Source organism: Periplaneta americana, chromosome 1 (genome assembly GCF_040183065.1).
Source record: "Periplaneta americana isolate PAMFEO1 chromosome 1, P.americana_PAMFEO1_priV1, whole genome shotgun sequence".
Lineage (NCBI taxonomy): Eukaryota > Metazoa > Arthropoda > Insecta > Blattodea > Blattidae > Periplaneta > Periplaneta americana.
Genome location: NC_091117.1, coordinates 111260281 through 111280141, shown reverse-complemented (window position 1 = coordinate 111280141; position 19861 = coordinate 111260281). Strand labels below are relative to the sequence as shown.

Genomic DNA, 19861 nt, shown 5'->3' with positions numbered 1-19861 from the left:
ATTAAATTCACTGGTTTTCTCGAGTATTTGCTTCAGTGTAAAAAATTGACCTATTGTAGGTCTATTTGTTTTAAAACTGCATTGATATTCTCGAATTTTTCTGCAAAAGGCAGCAATTTATTATATGTAGAAAGTATTTTATATGCGACGTTAAGAAGAGTTATTCCTTGGTAATTTGTACATAATAATGGGTTGCCTTTCTTATAAAGGGGACAGATTACTCCTTTCTTCCACTCTTCTGGCATTTTTTCTTCTTACCAGATCAAACTATTAATTTGTACATTTTCTTACATAGTTCTCCACTATACATAAAATGTTCAGCCTGTAGGTTGTCTACATCTGGTGTTTTTTTTTTTTTTTCAGTTTTTTATAGCTATCTCTATATCTAATAAATCAGGAGCTTCTATAACTATCTCTTTTGGAGTTGTTTGCAATTCTTAATCATTATGATTGTGATTGCATGAATTATTTAATAATCCTTGAAAATATTCTGTCCAGCTGTCTAATACTGTCCACTTCTCAGATATAATAGTGCCATCTTCCTCTCTACAAATGACTACTCTTGGTTTATAGATTTTCTTGCTCCTATTCAATCGCCTACAGCCGAGGCTGCGCAGAAGTTCAGAGTATGGACAAATTGAAGCTTGTATCCGCCACCATGTTTTTGGGAGAAGCACCGGCTAGCAGACAGCTTTACTGTACAGTGTTGAATGTTTAATATATATGTTTGGTGTCTCTTATAGATCAATCTGAATGGATAAATGAAAAAAAAAACTCCTATTAACATTTAAAGCAACCACGTTATGGACATAATCAAGCTGAAACAAAGGAAGACTGGAACAATTTGATACTGTGACCAAAGACGTTTTATAGTTATTTGACAACATATAGAGCGAACAAAAATACAAATGCATATTGTAGTAATAGTTCAGATAAAAAGAAAATTATTGGTATTAACTATTATTCACAAAACACTGCCAACTGTGCAAGGCAATACATTAGGCCTACTTACATTGTAAACACATGTTTGCTTTGATGTGGACGAGAAACTAACAATTATTTAGTTGCTTCCATATAGCATAATATACACCTGTAAAAAGAAAACGTGTATCTAATGTTTTAGTTTGAAATATAAGTAGGCCTATCATGCATTAGGTTATCATCACAGCTGTAGCACAGTCTAGTATATACAGTCACGAAGCTTGAGTTTTGAGGGTGCTAGGAACAATTGACTGTGCCGGTACTATTTCACATTGTCTGTAATGAGGCGATATTAGCGATCCTAGTGGTTAGCATATGCATATTTACTACGTATTGAGCTTCGTGACTATATACTGGACTGTGGCTGTAGTATGAAATAAACGTCACATGCATGAATTAGTCATATAATAGAGCACAAGCCATCTTTCCTATTGATTCATTATTATTATTATTATTATTATTATTATTATTATTATTATTATTATTATTATTTTTAATTGACATCGTTAAAAGTTGTCTTACAACTTTTTTATGTGAAGTCGTGTTGTACCGGTAACTTCAAGCTGTATGGTGACATCTGCTCTGCAAGTAGTACTTTCTTTTAGTTGGTTATTTAATGATGCTGTATCATCTACTAGATTATTTAGCATCGATGGTATTGATGATAGCGAGATAGTACAGTCATCTTCGGTTATAATGAATCTCTGTGGACCAGCATATTTCGTTCACTGTATCCGAGGTTCACTAAAACCGAAGTGTGTGTTTTTATATTATTGACGTTGCTATACATATAATATTAATGTCCACTTGGGACAGACCACATTCAATATCAGTAATAATGTTTGCTTTATCTTCCAACTTAAACACTTTACGCTTTGACATTCTGAATGTTCATAGTTCGAAACTTAAATCTAATCTACCATGTAGGTAATAGACACTGACCGATTTCGCACCTCTTCCCCTAGAGGTATGGTACTGTGTACTCTGCCTTGTAATTTCTCCTGGTTCACTTTTACAAAGATATGGGAGGGAGGGTTGAGGACCATTATATTGTAATCCTTCTTGTATTTACCCTTTGGTCATCACTCTACTCCCTTTTACAAACGAAAACTCTTCCTCTTCTTCGAATAACCTCTCTCAAGGAGTCAGAACTAATCCTTCCTTTTTCCCTCACTGCATATACTATTCTTTTTAACATGTTTCAAGCTGTCCAGAAAGCTGAACAAATCCTTTGTTTTTCAATGCACATAACGAGTAGAAGGTTTGAGATTTTGTTCTGAACATATTCTTGGAAGTTTATAGACGAAAGGGTTTTCTAAATTACCATTTTGGCCATTTTAAAATTACATTTTCTTGGGGAAGTTCTAGTTTTAGGTTCACTATAACCGAAGTGAGGGTTCACTATAAACGGAAATATTAATGTATTTTAAAATGTATGCAGGTCGGGATCAATGATTTAGGTTCATTATAACCGAGTTCACTATATCCAGAATTGACTGTATTTGGCGAGATGAGGCCTTACGTTTGGGGATATCAGAAAAAACCCAACCAGGTAATCAGCCCATCGAACCTGCACCCGAGTGCAATGTCAGTTTCACAGGCCTTAGTCGACTAAGCTACACCAGTAGCTCTTTATGTACTTCTATGGTCAGCTTAACAAGTTTAAAATGTGATTCTCCGAGGAATCTGGGAACCCATTTTCTAAAATATTTTCCTATAGTTCTAGGAAGATTGTACAAGTGTTCTACTGTTAGATCACATTGTTTTTCACACAATGGAAGAGAGAGACCCTTGGATGGTAATATGCCATTATTCTCTGTCAGTATCTGTATAATCGCTCTTTCACTTAAGCGGGATATTTCTATAATCTCAAATGATGGTATGACAAGACTCCCATTATTCTTTCGTAAAAAAAAAGAAAAGAGATTTTGTTTACTGCTGGTACATACCATAATTGAGTCTTCATATTTATTACACCATATTTTCTTAATGAGTTAATAACAAAGACAGCAATACATACAATCACATTTTCACAATATTCTGCCATTGAGTGTGACATAAGAATGAGTGAACTGTAATGAATGTCTGAAGTTGAAAGTTCTAAATATTCGTAGGCCTATCGCCTCTGATTCTCAAATCACTGAGGATTATTATTATAGTGCGCTATGTGTTTGGAAAATACCATTGGGTATATAGACATCTTTTTAGCGGACATCCCCCTCTTTGTAATAGAATTAAATAAGTTATTTATGTATTGTCTAACATATATAAAATAACATAAATAACAATATTCTATATATTCGGTCATTGAAATAATCTAATAAGTCTATTTATGAGCAATATAAAGTGTTTATATTTAAAACTATGCAGTATTTAGTATACAGTATTTAGATTTACTTATTATATGTTAGAAAACACATAAATAAGTTCAGTTATATTACAGTGAAGGTGGATGTCTGCTAAGAAAATGTCAATATACCCAATAGTATTTTCTAAACTCCGAATGCTTTATAGAAAGAATCATTTGTGCTCCCATAACATGGCATTGTGCGAACCTGTGTAGAGAGGTTTCATATTTGTACACGACACCAGTGCCAATTGTGTGTCTAGATATATAACTACGTCGTCTTTGGTTCTATTAATCTCTCTGTAGAATTTCCTTGACTCATTTCTTTCTCTGTACCGTTGTAAATTTTCAAGCTGCTTTTTTTTTCCATTCTCTTTTCCTACGTCATGTGTTTTCTTTTCTTCCCTTCTCATCATTCTATACTCTTCCACTGCCCCTCGGACATTTCTCTTCTGCAGCATTCTCCTGTAAGCTTCATTCTTTTGCGATGTTGTTCTCTGATATTCTTTATCAAACCAACAGGTTCTTGGTATTTCCTCTAAGAACCTCAGCTCCTTTTCTGCTACCATTAGAACTGTCTGTTTGCAACCCAACCATTGTTTGTTAATATCGACAATACTGTCATTAGCAGTAAGTGCTTCCTTCAGTTTTGTTCTAGAAGAACTTACATTTTGGGGTTTGTTTATATTAGCTTTATTACATTCCTTTTTTGATATTTGATAATCTCATTGTCGAAATGCGATTTATGAGAAGACTGCTCCGTCTTTGACCATAAAAGAAATGAGAACATTCTTAAAGAATTAAAAGTAGATTCAATTGCCCAGTACATAGAATAATACAGACTGAACTGGAAAGAACATTTTGCCAGGATGCCCTCCAACCGCTTGCCAAAACTGATCTTACGCTATATTCCAAGAGGGAGACCTAAAAAGTGCTGGATAGAGACCATAACAGGCTCCTAGGTCTAAACTGTGAAATAGTTATGATGATGATGATGATGATGATGATGATGATGATGATGATGATGATGATAGTCTCATCCTGATGTGCGTAATGACAAGGTTATGAATGATCTGAGTCAATGTTTGCCCCTCTAAAGGTTCTAACATTCATTAGATTGGATGTATGTCTAGCATTTTAGGTCCTGTATAATTAGTTTAATTGCATAAAACAAATAAAATCAGTTGTATTGCAAATTGAATTAATTCAAATGTGTAGTCATGTTAAGATAGGAATGCAGTATCGTTACCTATCATGGATTCCTAATGACAGAATCTGGCAACCCTGTTTACTGTATTTTAATAAAATATAGGCCCTAATATTCGTGTTGCATTTACAGCATATGACAAACAAATCCTTTCATTGTGAAGGGGAACTTCGTGAATTAATTTGAGATTTTCTGTGCTTCAGTGCCTATAGTGTAGTGAACTCGCAGAACCATGCAAATTAAACCAAGCCTCAGCTGAGAAAATTATTAAATGCTGAGCAACCAGACCATCAGCAGTACTCTGCAAAACCCAATTACAAAAATTCATACTACTTACATTGCTGTGCGGTTGTAATTCATGGACTACAGCTACTCTGTAAAGTTCACACTTTTAGCAATTAATTTAGTAGCTCTATGAGCAGAGTTTTTTTAAATTCCTACTTCCTGTGAAACACGATGTAGAGTGTTCTTTGGAGAATGCTGTAATGATTGTCCAGTTACATCAAGTTTTTTCTCTGTTAGAACACATTTTCACCTAGGAATTCTATTTATCGATCCTGTTTTCCTAAATCTAAGAACAAGTTTGTTATTGTATCTCTGTGTGGAACCAGAACACCAGGGAATTTCTCTACAAATTGCCTATGCACTTCTCTACAAGACTTTGTTTTCACATAAGTGTGCAAAAATTATCTGTTCTAGTGTTAATATATAGCATGGAATTTCAATAAATTAAATTTCATCTGCACTTAATATTACAGACACTTGCACATTAAGTGCTATTGTAATTCGCACAAAATAACATTAAACACACCTGCACGTGAATAGCTGTTAACACACTGTAAGCTAAACACACTCTGGAAAAGCTGACGTCACATATATGTCTTAAGTGGGGAAAATAACGGATTGAGAATGTTGGCAGTTGATCAGTCGACAGATGTTGCTGCTTGCGTAAGTGGAACTGGCCAATATTGACTGGGATTCTCTGTATTTACTTTTTTTTTTTTTTGTGTGTGTGAATATGTGAATATCTTTTCATTCATTGTGGCTTAATTTTGAAGTATATACAAGTAGTGATTATGCGAGAAATTTCTATGCCATTTGAGAGCTCTAGCTGTATCACACGATTTCACTTGTTGTTAAATTGTTCCTTTGTTACAGATTGTTACTTGTTCAGATGATGCACGACATCGTGTATGGCAAGTTGGACACGAATTCGAAGATGATAATGATGCAGTACAATTGCGGGGATGGGTTGAAGTGTCAAATATAATAGATGTAAATGAAGAAAACGAAAGTGAAAAAGTTAATAGAGTTACAATGAAAACTCCACGCCACGGCTGCCAGAAGAGAACAGTTGACAGTCATTCCAGTGTAACTGAACCATCTAGTACAGCAGACAAACTTACTCCTTGTCAGAACTGTAGTGAGCATGGAAGAACACCATCTTGTGCGAAGTGTGTGACAGAACTAAGAAGAAAATCTCCCAGGACTAAACTTAGAAATTACCATAGTGATGATGATGGTACTAGTTACGATTCAAGTAGAGGTAGAAAACGTCCTGTGCTTTCACCTGTCAGAGACAGGAATCAGGAGAGCAAAACAGGACTAGAGGTTAAAGGAAAAAGAAGACTATTCAGTCCATGCAAACACAATGCTAGTGAAGCATTGGGCATACCATCTATTAATGGAGATTCAGTGTCTAATGTAGATACTGAGTGTAGTGTAAGTCATTTGAATCTCTGCTCCCCGACACAAAATCTTCCGAACTATGTTATTGATGGAACTTCACCACACCATTACTGTAGTCGAAATGCAAGACTTAAAGAAAATGTTGACTGGCTTACAAAACTCAGGAAAGAAAAGATGGGTAGTTCAAAGGTAACTGCTAACTCAAGTACGCACCTTCCTTCAAAAAGAAGAAATTTGCATTTACGTTCTCATGACATATATAAAGGAACTAGGTCAAAAGGAAACTCTGAAACATTATGGCGTTTTTTCCGTGTTGCAGGTAAACCAAATGAAACAGTTAATTGTTCAGTGTCACAGAGTGGAAGTTCTTCAAAAATGCCTACCTTAGAGCCATGACACTTTCACAGCATTAGTTAGGGATACCTCAGTCTTACTATACATTACAATATATATAGGTGTGTATGTATGTGTGTGTGCTTATGTGGTAGTGTGTTTGTGAAAGGTACAACACGTAAGTATATATATTTACAATAAGCACCATTGGACTGACACTGAGAATTATTATAGTGTGTTTTTGTATAAGGGAATAGAAGTATTAAATATTATGGTTAGGGACGGATTTATGTTAATATACTTTTACTCGATATAATTTATGAACATACAAGCTATGTCCCTGCCTCTTTTAGATGTCATTGTTATCATTCATTATATCATTTTGGTATTGTTCAGTGTTCTTAATCATTACTTGTAAGTCAGGATGAATTTGTATTTTCCAGTTCTTGTGAATCCATTTTCTATTTTTAGTTTACGGTATCTTGTGAAGCAGATCTGAAAACCATAACAGACCCATTCATTCTATCATATTCAATATCACAGTATCATCCTTAACTTTTAGTGCATATTAATCCAGTGCCTAGCGATGTTGTAATTTTTATTTTTTTTTATTTTTTTTTATTTATTTTTTTTTTTTTATTTATTTTTTTTTTTTTTACAAATATATATTCTTTGTCATTACTAAGAGAACTGTACATCATAGAAGACAAATAAAAACTTCAATATTTTTTCAATAATCTGATTGACAGACTCTTTTCATTCTGAAATTATAAATATTAAAAGTTGCTTTCCCAATAAAAGAAGTACCTATGGTTGTCCATATTTTGACTAGATAATTTTTCTTCCATTGCTGTGTTATATTATATAAAAATTATAAATATTAAAAGTTGCTTTTCCAATAAAAGAAGTACCTATGGTTGTCCATATTTTGACTAGATAATTTTTCTTCCATTGCTGTGTTATATTTTTTATGAGCTTCATTAATTTCTTTAATTTAAATACAAAGTAATTTTGTAATTCTGATAATTACAGTCAGCTCTCGATTTTCCAGGATCATGTTATCAGGTTGCGGATTAACTGTGACTTCTTCCTGAGTTGTAAATAGTGCTTACTTTGTCATATTATTAGTTTATATGGCACAGATAATGTGTTTACGTGTTTTGGTTCCAGATAACTATGACCTTTCCCATAGCACTAACACCGCCAAATTGGCAAATGAAAAGATTCGATGAAATGAAAACAGTAATTTCCTATGTCTTGTAGCGTTACGTAATTTTGGAGGTACATACTGGTAATATTAAAATAACACTGCCAAATTGGCAATAATTATATAGTAATATACGATTTTAAAAAACACTGCCAAATTGGCATTATCCTGGTTTAAGATATTAAACATGATTGTGGTATATGCAGCATTTTCAGCATCAATTTTCAGTTCTTACAATTTATACAAGGTCGTTCTAACAAGCAATTTTATTCGGAATGCATTATGAATAATACTGAACATTTTTCGATGCATGCGCCAGTTGTGTATGTTCTCAGAACTAGTTTGGGATTTTACATTGTTGGAATGTTTCTTGAACTGTTCTTTCACAACCTTCTGAGTTTCTTCTCATATTAAATTATATTCATTTTCGGAACTTAGTTCTTCGTAAGACACTTAGTTCTTCATAAGACATATCATTATCACTTTCCAAATCGCTCATGATCGACTATTTTTTTAATTTTAACCTGCCCAGTCTCGAAGCATTTTAACCTCAACGTTAGATTAACCATCTGCACATGCATCAGCAGTTCAGTATTCCCAGTTCCTGCTCTTAGGGCTATACTACACAAACATTAAAAATGTTGGTAACGTGTGAAAAATGTATAAACTACATGTAGCATTAGGGACGTTGTTTGGTTTCAGAACTGCAATGCATGTTATACAAGTTGCATGTGTAGCTCAGCTATGTGTTCAATTTATAAGTCTGTCTCAAAAAAAAAAAAAAAAAAAAAAAAGAGGAAAAGGAGATGGTGGATTCATCCTGCAAACATTAAGAGACTTTCGACAGGAAAGTTTTATACTGCATTTGAAAATCACCAACAGTATCCCGACAAGTTTTTCTCTATTACAAAATGTCAATAAAAAGTTTTGATGATATTTTGAATTTAATTTCTCATAAAATTAGGAAAACTGATACTGTAATGAGGAAATCAGTTCATCCTATCAAAAAGCTGGTTGTAACATTAAGGTAAGTAATAAAATTTGTCTTAATTTGTAATGATTATATTTTTATTTTATCCATATGTTGAAAATTAAGAACATTACAGTCCACACCTGTGGAGTAACGGTCAGCGCGTCTGGCTGCGAAACCAGGTGGCCCGGGTTCGAATCCCGGTCGGGGCAAGTTACCTGGTTGAGGTTTTTTCCGGGGTTTTCCCTCAACCCAATAGAAGCAAATGCTGGGTAACTTTCGGTGCTGGACCCCGGACTCATTTCACCGGCATTATCACCTTCATATCATTCAGACGCTAAATAACCTAGATGTTGATATAGCGTCGTAAAATAACCCAATAAAAAAAAAAAAAAAAGAACATTACAAGCTGCAGAAATCAGTACTGACTGAAATTAAAAATGAACTCAGAATCATTTGAACCATTGGCAATAACACTCAACGGCGACATATCTGACAATTGGGACATTCTTAATGTTGCCTGTTGCTCAACAAGCAGGTTCTGAACACTTCAGGAACTTTGAAATGGACTTCAATTGCAAGCTCTGGAGGTAAATTGTCCATGATTTTGACAAATGATAATAGGAAAGCTTTGTTTCGATCCTTGTCATTCTCTCTGTCTTGTCTTTGTATGGCCACGCTCTCTGATAATATATTTGTAATATCCCTTGTTGCAGTTACTAGAATATTTTCAGATTTTTCTTTTCTTCCTGTCCCTGTCGAGCGAAGAGATGGTCCTGATTTTGTTTGGGTATCGTTTACATTACTCTCATGATTCGAAGTAGCCTGAGAAATAATACCATACTGTATGTCTTCTTCTCTAGATGGAGGTATAGTCGAAGTGGTTTCATTCACACCAAGAGTAGGTAGTAAAAACTGCATTTGTTTGAAATATATGTACCATCTCTTTTTCGTTGCTGGTTGACCACTTTTTGTGTAATGTTCCAATTTTACATCTCTCATAAGGTTGTCTCGAATTGTTTTCCATTTTTTTTAATAATTCCTTTCCTGCAAATAAATTAAACGTATTATCAAAATTTATCCGGGGCTTTGCTTTTGTTGAAATATTATCATTGGTAAAACAAATTTAATTATATATAGAACTGAATAATTTTAACTTCACATGTTTTTTAATACATTTAAATTGTGACCCCCATTTTTACTTTTTCAGATATTTAGCATCAGGAATGACCTGCACAGATCTGGAATTTGAATTCAATATATCACGGAAAACTACACTATGCATTATAAAACATACGTGCAGTTCCTGACAAAACAAAATGGCTAAAAATTGAAGAGGAATTTCATGCAGCTGTGAATTTTCCTAACTGTGTTGGGGCTATTGATGGGAAACACATCAGAATTACATGTCCTCCAAATTTAGGGTCGCTGTACTTCAAACACAAGAAATATTTTTCCATTGTTCTACTAGCTGCTTTGCAGTTATAGATGTTGGAGCCCATGGACGTGATGGCGATTTGAATATTTTTAAACAGTCTAATTTCGGAAAACTATTATTTGGGAAACATCTAGATTTTCCCTCAGACAGAGCACTACCTCTAACTAATGAACCAATACTTCCATTTGTATTTATTGCAGATGAAGCATTTGCACTACATGAGAATGTAATGTGGCCATACCCATCCAAATCTTTAACCAAAGAACAAAAAATCCCTAACTACAGACTCTTGAGGGCAAGACGACTTGTTGAATGCAGTTTCGGCATTCATAGTAACAGATGGCAGGTTTTACATTCCAGCATTTTACTACATCCCAATTCAGCAGTCAATGTAATCATAAGTTGTTGCATATTACATAATTTTGTTAGAAGAAGAGATGGATTCGTATTTGAAGATTCTATACACTGTAACATGACTGATTTAATGCATGTGTGGGATGGCAAACATCAGGAATCTCTGTGAGAAATTCATTTTCATCATATTTCAAAAATATTGGCGCCTTACCATGGCAAGATAACAGAATACATTGATTGCAAGTAATTACAATAACATTGATTTCATTATTTCAAAGTTAACTTTATTTAGGGGACAGGGTAGACTGCTACGTACAGCAAAATAAGTAATGCTAATAAAATTACATTAGTCTTCTCTGTAATTTCAGAATACCCTGTTCCCAACCGCATTTTCACAGTTCACGTTTGTTATTCTTCTCTTCATTTGACATTACATCCCAATCAGGAAACATTTCTTTTGCAATGTCAGACCGACACTTGACTTCCACTTCTCTATTGCTAAAATCTTTGTCCTTAATATTATATAGAGCAGATCTCTTTTCTACTTCCACAATAAACTTTGAACATCAAACATTATTGCAATATTATTTGTAGCCAATCTGAGAAAACAAACTGCTTGACAATATCCAATCTTTTGTTGATATTGCGTTGGTGATGCACATGTAGTATGAATACGTTTGCAAAAGATGGCAGGCCTCTGCGTTGAAACTTCCCAACATCGAAGCAACGCAGCACTTTTAACGCTTGTGTAGTATAGTTATGCATTTATACAAGTGATCATATTACCAAAAACCAAGTTCCTATAAAGGAACGTTGTCAACGCAACTTTTTAACATTTGTGTAGTATAGCCCTAAGATGCTGCGGATGAGCAGGCAGTTCAGAATCGATTCTGAACCTTCAGCTGTATTCATTTGTTGACAAAATGGCAGAATTAAATGTTCCATCAAAGAAAAAAATGAGACAAATTATTAGCCCTATATAATATTATTGTTAAGATTTCGGGTATAAGAAGTATTGCTGAAATTCGTTTAAGAACTTGGATTGTGTTTTTTTGCATTATTTCACAATTCAATAATGCATTTTTGAGGTTATGGGAAGAAGTATAAAAACATGGTGCAGAAAGTTGACAAAATGAGAACAATTTACGCTGTCACATCTTGCGAATTTCATGGACCTCTACTAACAGCTATCCTACTTAATTCTTGTTGCTTGCGAAATAAAAAGAATGATACATACTGTACTATAGATCAGTCACGTCAAACTCGTGCCACCATAAACCTACACAGCACGGTACCAGATTCAAGTCAGATGACATAATACAAACGACAATTCAGATCTACCTGAAGGCAGCGTCAGTGTTTTGTGACCAATGACATTTGCAGTGTGCGAATGTAAGACCAGGGAAACTTCTAAGTTACTAATATTGATTATTTTTAATAATACAACAGAGATAAGTGTTCATAAGTTGAGAATATTATTGTAAGATACAGTTTAGTGTAATAATAATAATAATAATAATAATAATAATAATAATAATAATAAATAATAATAATAATAATCAATATCATCTGTATAATTCAAACTTTAGTATCAATTTAATGATCAATCTTATATTTCCTTGGGTCATCGAAATGCAAGTGCAGGTCATTAATATTACTGGTACCGTAATTTCACACAACTATGGTCCAATATCTCGTCACTTTTTAGATTTCTCAATGTAATTTACAAAATAAAACTATTAGAAGAATTTTTTTTGTTGATATCAACTTTAGAAAGGTCAGGAATTAATATCAAACACGTTTGTTATTCGAAATATAGTTGGTATATGGAACATCTTTTCATAAACTGTGGACTATAGTTGTGTTATGAAGTCACAACTATAGTCCATTGAATATATCCTAATATAAATCGCTTATGGACTACAGTTGAGAGGATGCTTTGCAACTGTGGCATACAGCAGTCAATAATTTTTAATATAAAATACAGATTTTGCAGAAGACAGTGAGAAAAATTATTTATTTCTTAATTTTAACATAACCGCTGTTTCTTTAAGAAAAATACAATTTGTGTCAAATAATGAAATCAATATAAAATTTAAAAAAAATTAAGATAACCATTCTTAATCAAAATCAAACATTCTCAAACAGATACATAATCAGTTGGTTAATTTTTTGTTTAACTCCATAGACCTTCAAGTTCAGGCACATGGAAAAGCTTCCTTTTTGTACTTCGCTACTTTGGCTTACTGATAGATTGTTTAATATCTTTTAAGGATGGTTTGAAGTATCTTCGAAGGTCTCTGCAATGCCTGACAAGTTCAATGAAGTATCTGATGCCAAGGAATATCCATCTTCATCTTTCATGTTAGAACTCTCTACTGCCTTCCCCTTGCTTGAGCAAATTGCAATTTTGGAGGTAGATGGTAATGCAGAATTTTCAATATCTTCTGCTGAAATACTTTTACCTGAGTCAACATCAAGTTTCTTCTTTCTCCTCTTTATGGATGTTCCTTGTTCTATTGCTTGATTCGTTGTCATTTCTATATATTTTATGAATGTGTCTGAAACAGCACAAGTTCTGTTTAGTGGTTACATCAGATCGGTCACATTTAGAGACTGCGAAACCTGTGATAATTCATTCTTGTGACGTTCTGAAAAGCATTTTGCCCAACATCTTCCAGGTAGATCCTTAGTGAATGCTGGTACTTTGCGGTCTTGGCTATCCAGGTACATTTTTACATTACACCTGAAGTAGAATAAAGTTATCAGAAATCCGAGATTGGACATGGATATAGCATGTTCGACGAATGCACGAATGCTTTTTTTTCCTGAAGACAAGAAGAACCATTGTCAATCAGGTGAGTTTAGTTTATTTTCATGCAGTGCTCTCGATTTAGGTATTATATACCTACGAGGTATTTTGTACTTTCCTGCGGCTTCCCGCTGTTGGTGATATCTTTTATACAAAGATCCATACTTCTATCATCATATGGCTTATATGACTTTCCTGCCAACTTTCTACGAAAAATTGTATTAGGTGGCACCACCAGAAGCTATAAAAAACATTCTGTAATGTAAGAACCGAAACCAGAAGTCGGAACACATCTATGGTCCACAAAAATGATAGGACCATAGTTGAATTCCAAGTACCATTTTTTTTTAGTATTCTTCCAGTAAATATGAAAATACATATGCAGCTGTAAAAATATTCATTAAATGTATGTAAATACTAAATTATCTGTTATATAGACCATCAAGAACACAGAAATTCTTGTTGTGGTAACTGATGGCAGAGAAAGTTTCCAGTGGATGAGGTAACATGCAAAACCTAACACCAATTGACAGTTGACTAGTGACAAAACCATGGCTGACAGGATGCGTTTCATAACCCACACAATATTACTATATCTATGCTCTATGCTTTAGTATTTAAATAATCACTAACTGTCACTAGGAACTGAGAAATCACTGTTTTCGTGAGCGCATGTGTTTGGACCATAGTTGTGTGAAATTATGGTGGTAAATAGCATTTAACTTGGTAGACAAATAATTGTGATATCTCACAGCTTGAATGAACTACTTACATCATATTTATCCACTTTTAGGTACTTTACTAGAGCAACTTGTTCTTCTCCATCAAATCCTTTATAATCTGCTGGTGTTTCAACTCATAATGTTGTTTTATATTTGCACTGTTTTATAATAATAATAATGATGATAATGATAACAGTAACAATAATTTATTGCTAGAAGAAAAATACATATTGTTTTTATATAAAAATCACTCCAAAGAAGTACTGTTTGCATACTAAACATTGTATATGATATGCTACAAGCCTACATTAAAACAGATTCTCTTGTTCTATATTAAAAAAAATCTATGCAAAGCAGGGGATTCAGTGCAGATAATGTGTATGGATTTAGATGCAGTCATTTCTTGGGCGTGAAGTTCTTAAGTCTCCTCCTGCCAAAGCACTGTGCTAGCAAGAGGCCCTGAGCCCGAGCTTGTGACAAACCTGTGGCAGCTGCAACCAGTGACTGAGCTGGGCATGATTGCTATAGATATTCTTTTCATGTTACCTCATTCATCAGGTGACATTTTATTTATAGGTATCGAATGTTACAACCTTGTGGGTCAATCCATGTGACTCACATTACACTGAGAACACTTTACAATGATATCAAAATTATATGTAAGGAAAACTCTCCAATGAAATAATTTGTAACCTTGGATATAACATTCAGAAGTTGCTGTAGAAGAATACAATATGTGTGCAGAAATCAGATTGTAATTTATTTTCAAGTCAGATTTAAATATGCACACGTATCTCATGTTATTTCAATTTGCACCCATTCTTACACATATACATTTGATGTGTTACATTACTGTTAGAATACTATACCCATTTTTCTGTTTAATTATTTTTAGATTAGTACTCTATTAAGCAATAAATCAGTGAAGAAAAAAAATATATCTCATCTACAAAATAGTCTATATATTTTAGACTGTGTGACTTACGTTACACTTTCAAATTATAACTATTTGCTTATTTCATTTAACTAACGGTGCTTCAAAAATTGTGGCAACAAACCCAGCTTTCTACAATCTTTCCTATTTTCTGCCTTCCTCATAGTCTCCGCATATGATCCACATATCTTAATGTCATCTATCATCTAAGATCTTCTGCCCCGAACTCTTCTCCCATTCACCATTCCTTCCAATGCGTCCTTCAGTAGGCAGTTTCTTCCTAGACAGTGACCCAACCAATTCCTTTTTCTCTTTCTGATCGTTTCAGCATCATTCTTTCTTCACCCACTCTTTCCAACACAACTTCATTTCTTATTCTATCTGTTCATTTCACAGGCTCCATTCTTCTCCATATCCACATTTCAAATGCTTCTATTCGTTTCTCTTCATTTCGTTGTAATGTCCATGTTTCTGTTCCATACAATGCCACACTCCACACAAAGCACTTCACTAGTCTCTTCCTTATTCTTTTTTCAAGAGGTCCGCAGAAGCTCCTTTTTCTATTAAAAGCTTCCTTTGCATTACTATCCTCCTTTTGAATTCCTGGCTGCAGCTCATGTTACTACTTATAGTACATTCCAAGTATTTGAAGCTGTTGCTTTACTGCCCCATTTAGAATTCGCAAATTTACTTTGCTAATTTTTCTTGCGACACTATGGTCTTCATCTTGTTTGCATTTATCTTCATCCTTATCATCATCCCAATTATATAGTTTAACAATTTATTCTAAACATGTATCCCCATTCAGAATTTTACTTGTATTTCCAGATTCCTTTCCTCCGTGCATTTCATTTTTCCAGACATAGTATTTCGTGTAGACTGACTTGTTTACTTTGATTCGAACTTTTTGCGAAACAACTTGGCATCACTGCAAGTTTGATAACAGTCCATCCAACAGTATTCATTTATAGGGCTACATTTGGAAAATCATTGTGTACTGGGGGATTTAATCTTCTATTTTATGTAAATCTTATATTGCCAGAATGATAAATACTTGCACATATAAACGTTGTGAGGGAGCTTCCTACTCAAAAGAATATGTCGTGGTCTAAATTCTGCAAGCTTGGATTTTGTTGTTTGAAAAGTTTGTGAGTCTCTTCAATAGATTAAATCATTTGTCGAACTTGTTCTTTCTTCTTTCCACCATCTTTGATTATACTGTATCTTTTTATTCAGGAGCTTGCATACTGATGTCATCCTGGCAATAGAAGGCTTTCACTCTTTCCACTGTGGCTTTACTTATTTGATTACTCCATGGTGCAATAGGAGAAACTGTTGAAGAAAATAGATTTCTAACTACTGCCCTCTTACGATGTGGAGAACTTGGCAAAACACATTTGAGGACCATTTTTCCAAAACTCACTTTTTGCAAAATTACAATTTTTCAGGAGACACAAAAAAACTGATTACAGAGTTAGATAGATTTTGAGACCTGCAGAAATTAAAAGTAGAATTTAAATTTATATTCTGTAAAATTATGTTAAAAAAAATTGAGTTTTTTTTTTTTCGGAACTCACTTTTTCCATAATACTCTGAAATGAAAATATTATTTAAGAAAGCACAGATGAAAGAAACAAGAAAATAACAATGACAATACACTATTAAGACATGAATTAAACATAATAATTACTTAAAACTATGTTGTTAGGAACATTACTTTTTCAAAATCAATATAAATGAGTTTATTACACTGAATAATGAACTAAGTTATTGAAAAGTCTTAGTATGTTTCCTCTACATCCATATTTTCCATGACATCACTTACATGAGGCAGTCTTCTGTATGATTTCCTTTTAGTACCTCTTCATAGAACATCTTGGGAACACCCGGCATTTCAATGAATTTCATTAATTTTGCTCCATCTTGACTCTTTTCTTTGTTTACATGGTTGGCTTTTTTAATTCTTGGAGTTGTCTCCGTCTCTCTAAAGGAATTCTTTCCTTTTTTGAGTACTTCAACCTCTGATGGCTCACCACTGTATGTATATTGAATAGCAATCTGGACCTGATAGTTGAAAAGTTTTCAGTATTCAATTACTTGGGCTTTGGAGATAGTGAAAGGCAGTTTTTATTTCAAAATTTTACTTGATTTTCCCTTCGACTTCTGTATGTTTACTCAAAGTACAAGGTGGTTATAATTAAACTGCCAGTGTTTAGCGTGGCACAGCATGGACTCTAATGATCGTAGGAGTGTGAATTCTCGTAGATATGCTAATTAACCAATGCGCTTGCGAATTATGCGAAAAAAATAGTTCCAAGTCTCGCCACCAGGTTTAAATATGGCGCTATAAGCAGTCAGAACATGCAATTGTCTGTAACTCTGACATCAGTATGTTCTTCCCATGGCTAAAGAGAAAGACAGGCTTCTGCACGAATCGGAGTCACATGGTTATCATGGTCTAGTCATAGCTATCTTGACAATTGTCTAATATAAATACATGTTCAAAGTTACAAAAAAAAAATTCTATATTAAACTCATGTTAAACGTGCATTTATATATAAACTTGTTCAATTTTGGCCATGTTATGACTAAGAATGTGACATCGTGCCATAGCCTGTCTTTCTTGTTAGCCACAGTTCTTCCAGTTGCATTACATTGTGTCAGTTCCTGTTGCTTGGTGATGCGTGTTGATTCCGGTAGTGAAGTGAATGTACGTTGAAAATTTAGAAGGTTGAACTTTTCCTTGTGAAATGCAATGGCTATTGAGAAGAGAGACTGTGCACTGCTAGTGCAGAATGACAATAGCAACACTGCATTGCAGGAATATCACTGACAGACACAGTTGAGAAAAGGTCAATTAATGGACTGAAGAACATGAGAAAAAATTCGAGGAAACAGGTGAATTAGGTGTCGCCCAGGAGAGGATGGCCTGACCTAAAGACTAGCATATGAAGACATGTTGCTCTGATTTCACCAGATATGCTGCGAGCAACTGTCGACCACGCCATGTTAAGGATGCAATGTGTTGCTGAAGTGGGAAACCATGTTGAACAGTGTTTGTAATCATAGTTCCTAATAAACATTCCATTATCATGTGTTTGATCTTTCCTGCCTTTTCCCTGCGCCCATACCATGTTCTGACTGGTTATAGCGCCATATCGTCACCTGGTTGCAAGATGTGTAACTAATTATTTTTTGGAATAATTCTCGAGTGCATTGCTTAATTAGCATATCTACGAGGTTTCACACTCCTACTATCATTACAGTCCGTACTGTGCCAAGCTGAACACCATCAAGGTGGTTATAATTAAACTGACGGGGTTTCAATTGCTGCACAGTATTAATTTTGTAGAGATACCAGTGTAAAATGCACTGCAAAATCTTGCAAACTGTTGACACGTGACACAGCTCGAGCACTGGTTGCAGAATTTGAGATATGTGTTGCACAGTCAACTAACTTCGTCAACAACTTCTATGGGACTGGGCCGCCATCCTCTCCCTGGTACGACACCTAATTCACCTGTTTCCTCGAATTTTTTCATTTTCTTCAACCCATTAATTGACATGGGACCTCTTCTCAACTGTTTCTGTATGCGATATTCCTGTGATGCAGCACTGCTATTGCTGTCATTCTGGTAAAACAACTTCACTAGCAGTGCATGGTCTCTCTTCTCAATAGCCATTGCGTTTCACAAGGAAAAGTTCTACCTTCTAAATTTTCAACGAACTTTCACTTCACTAACTGAATCAATACACATCACCAAGCAACAGAGAACTGACACAATGCAATGCAACCGAAAGAACATACTGACGTCATTGTTACAGACAATTGTACGTTTTGACTGCTTACAGCGCCATATTTACACCTGGTGGCGAGACTTGGAACTAATTGTTTTTTGGCATAATTCGCGAGCGCATTTGTCGATTAGCGTATCTACGAGGTTTCACACTCGTATGATCATTAGTCTCTGTGCTGTGCCACGCTGAACACCATCAGTTTAATTATAACCAACCACCATGTATCATGATACTGTTTAGATGATAAGATCTCTTCATTCTGTCTGTATTGTTTCTCTACATTGCCGAATACTCTATCAGGTGGCATGAAACTATGCTCTCGAATGGGGAAATAATGTTCAATCCTGAAAAAGACCTTAGACTTTTCTTGCAACTTTGAAAGAGTTGCTAAAAAATGCTGTTTTTATTTTGAGAGATGCATGAGTCAGAGAATAGTCGGAGTACTGTCAGTGACACAGTTCATCTGCCCTGGAAGGAATGCGGAGTTGGGATAGTAGTTTCGCACTAGAAGTGGATGGAAAGGAAGTTAGAAGTACAATGTAGCATGCATTATAAAAACATTGATTTATCAATTCCGCACCACGTTACTGTGGAGTACATTACACATGAAAGTTATATTGCTACGTCTTAACTTTGAATATATATTTACACCAGCAATTCTATTAAGCAAATGTTCACCTTCGTCTTCCAAGTACAAATTAAGAGAGAAATGTTTTTTTGGAGAAAATAGAAAGGGGATTAAGCAGAGGGTATTCACACCAAAAGTACCGTTGCCAGCCGCTTGCTCCAAAGTTAGCCTCACACCCCTCTAAACAACACCCCTAACTTCCCCAAGGTTCAGGGCAGATGAGCTATGTCATCGACAGTACTTTTTGACTTAACTCTTCCCTTCCCTAAGCTATTCTCTAGATTTTCAAGGTAATTCTTCATCCCTGAAGCTATTTCATAGCCCCACAGCCCCCTTCCATCTCTGTGTGTAGAAATGCACTTTGGATTTATCCATTGGTTTTTCATTCTTCATGCGACAAAGATTGTACAGCCAAGCTTGATTGAGATAAAATGCTTCTGC

The 19861-nt window shown here is 34.6% G+C and overlaps 1 protein-coding gene across 3 annotated transcripts in view; it reads left to right on the top strand.

Annotated features, from left to right (window-relative positions):
• l(2)dtl (WD40 domain-containing protein denticleless) overlaps nt 1-7299 on the top strand; it is a 94103-nt gene extending 86804 nt beyond the window's left edge. For 2 of the 3 annotated variants that reach the window (XM_069825846.1, XM_069825865.1), the window contains one exon: nt 5694-7299. In XM_069825846.1, coding sequence (XP_069681947.1) covers nt 5694-6620 — 927 coding nt within the window. In that variant the 3' untranslated portion in view covers nt 6621-7299. The remainder of the gene's footprint in view (nt 1-5693) is intronic. The other variant, XM_069825856.1, reaches the window with a different exon arrangement.
• Nucleotides 7300-19861: the final 12562 nt, after the last annotated feature.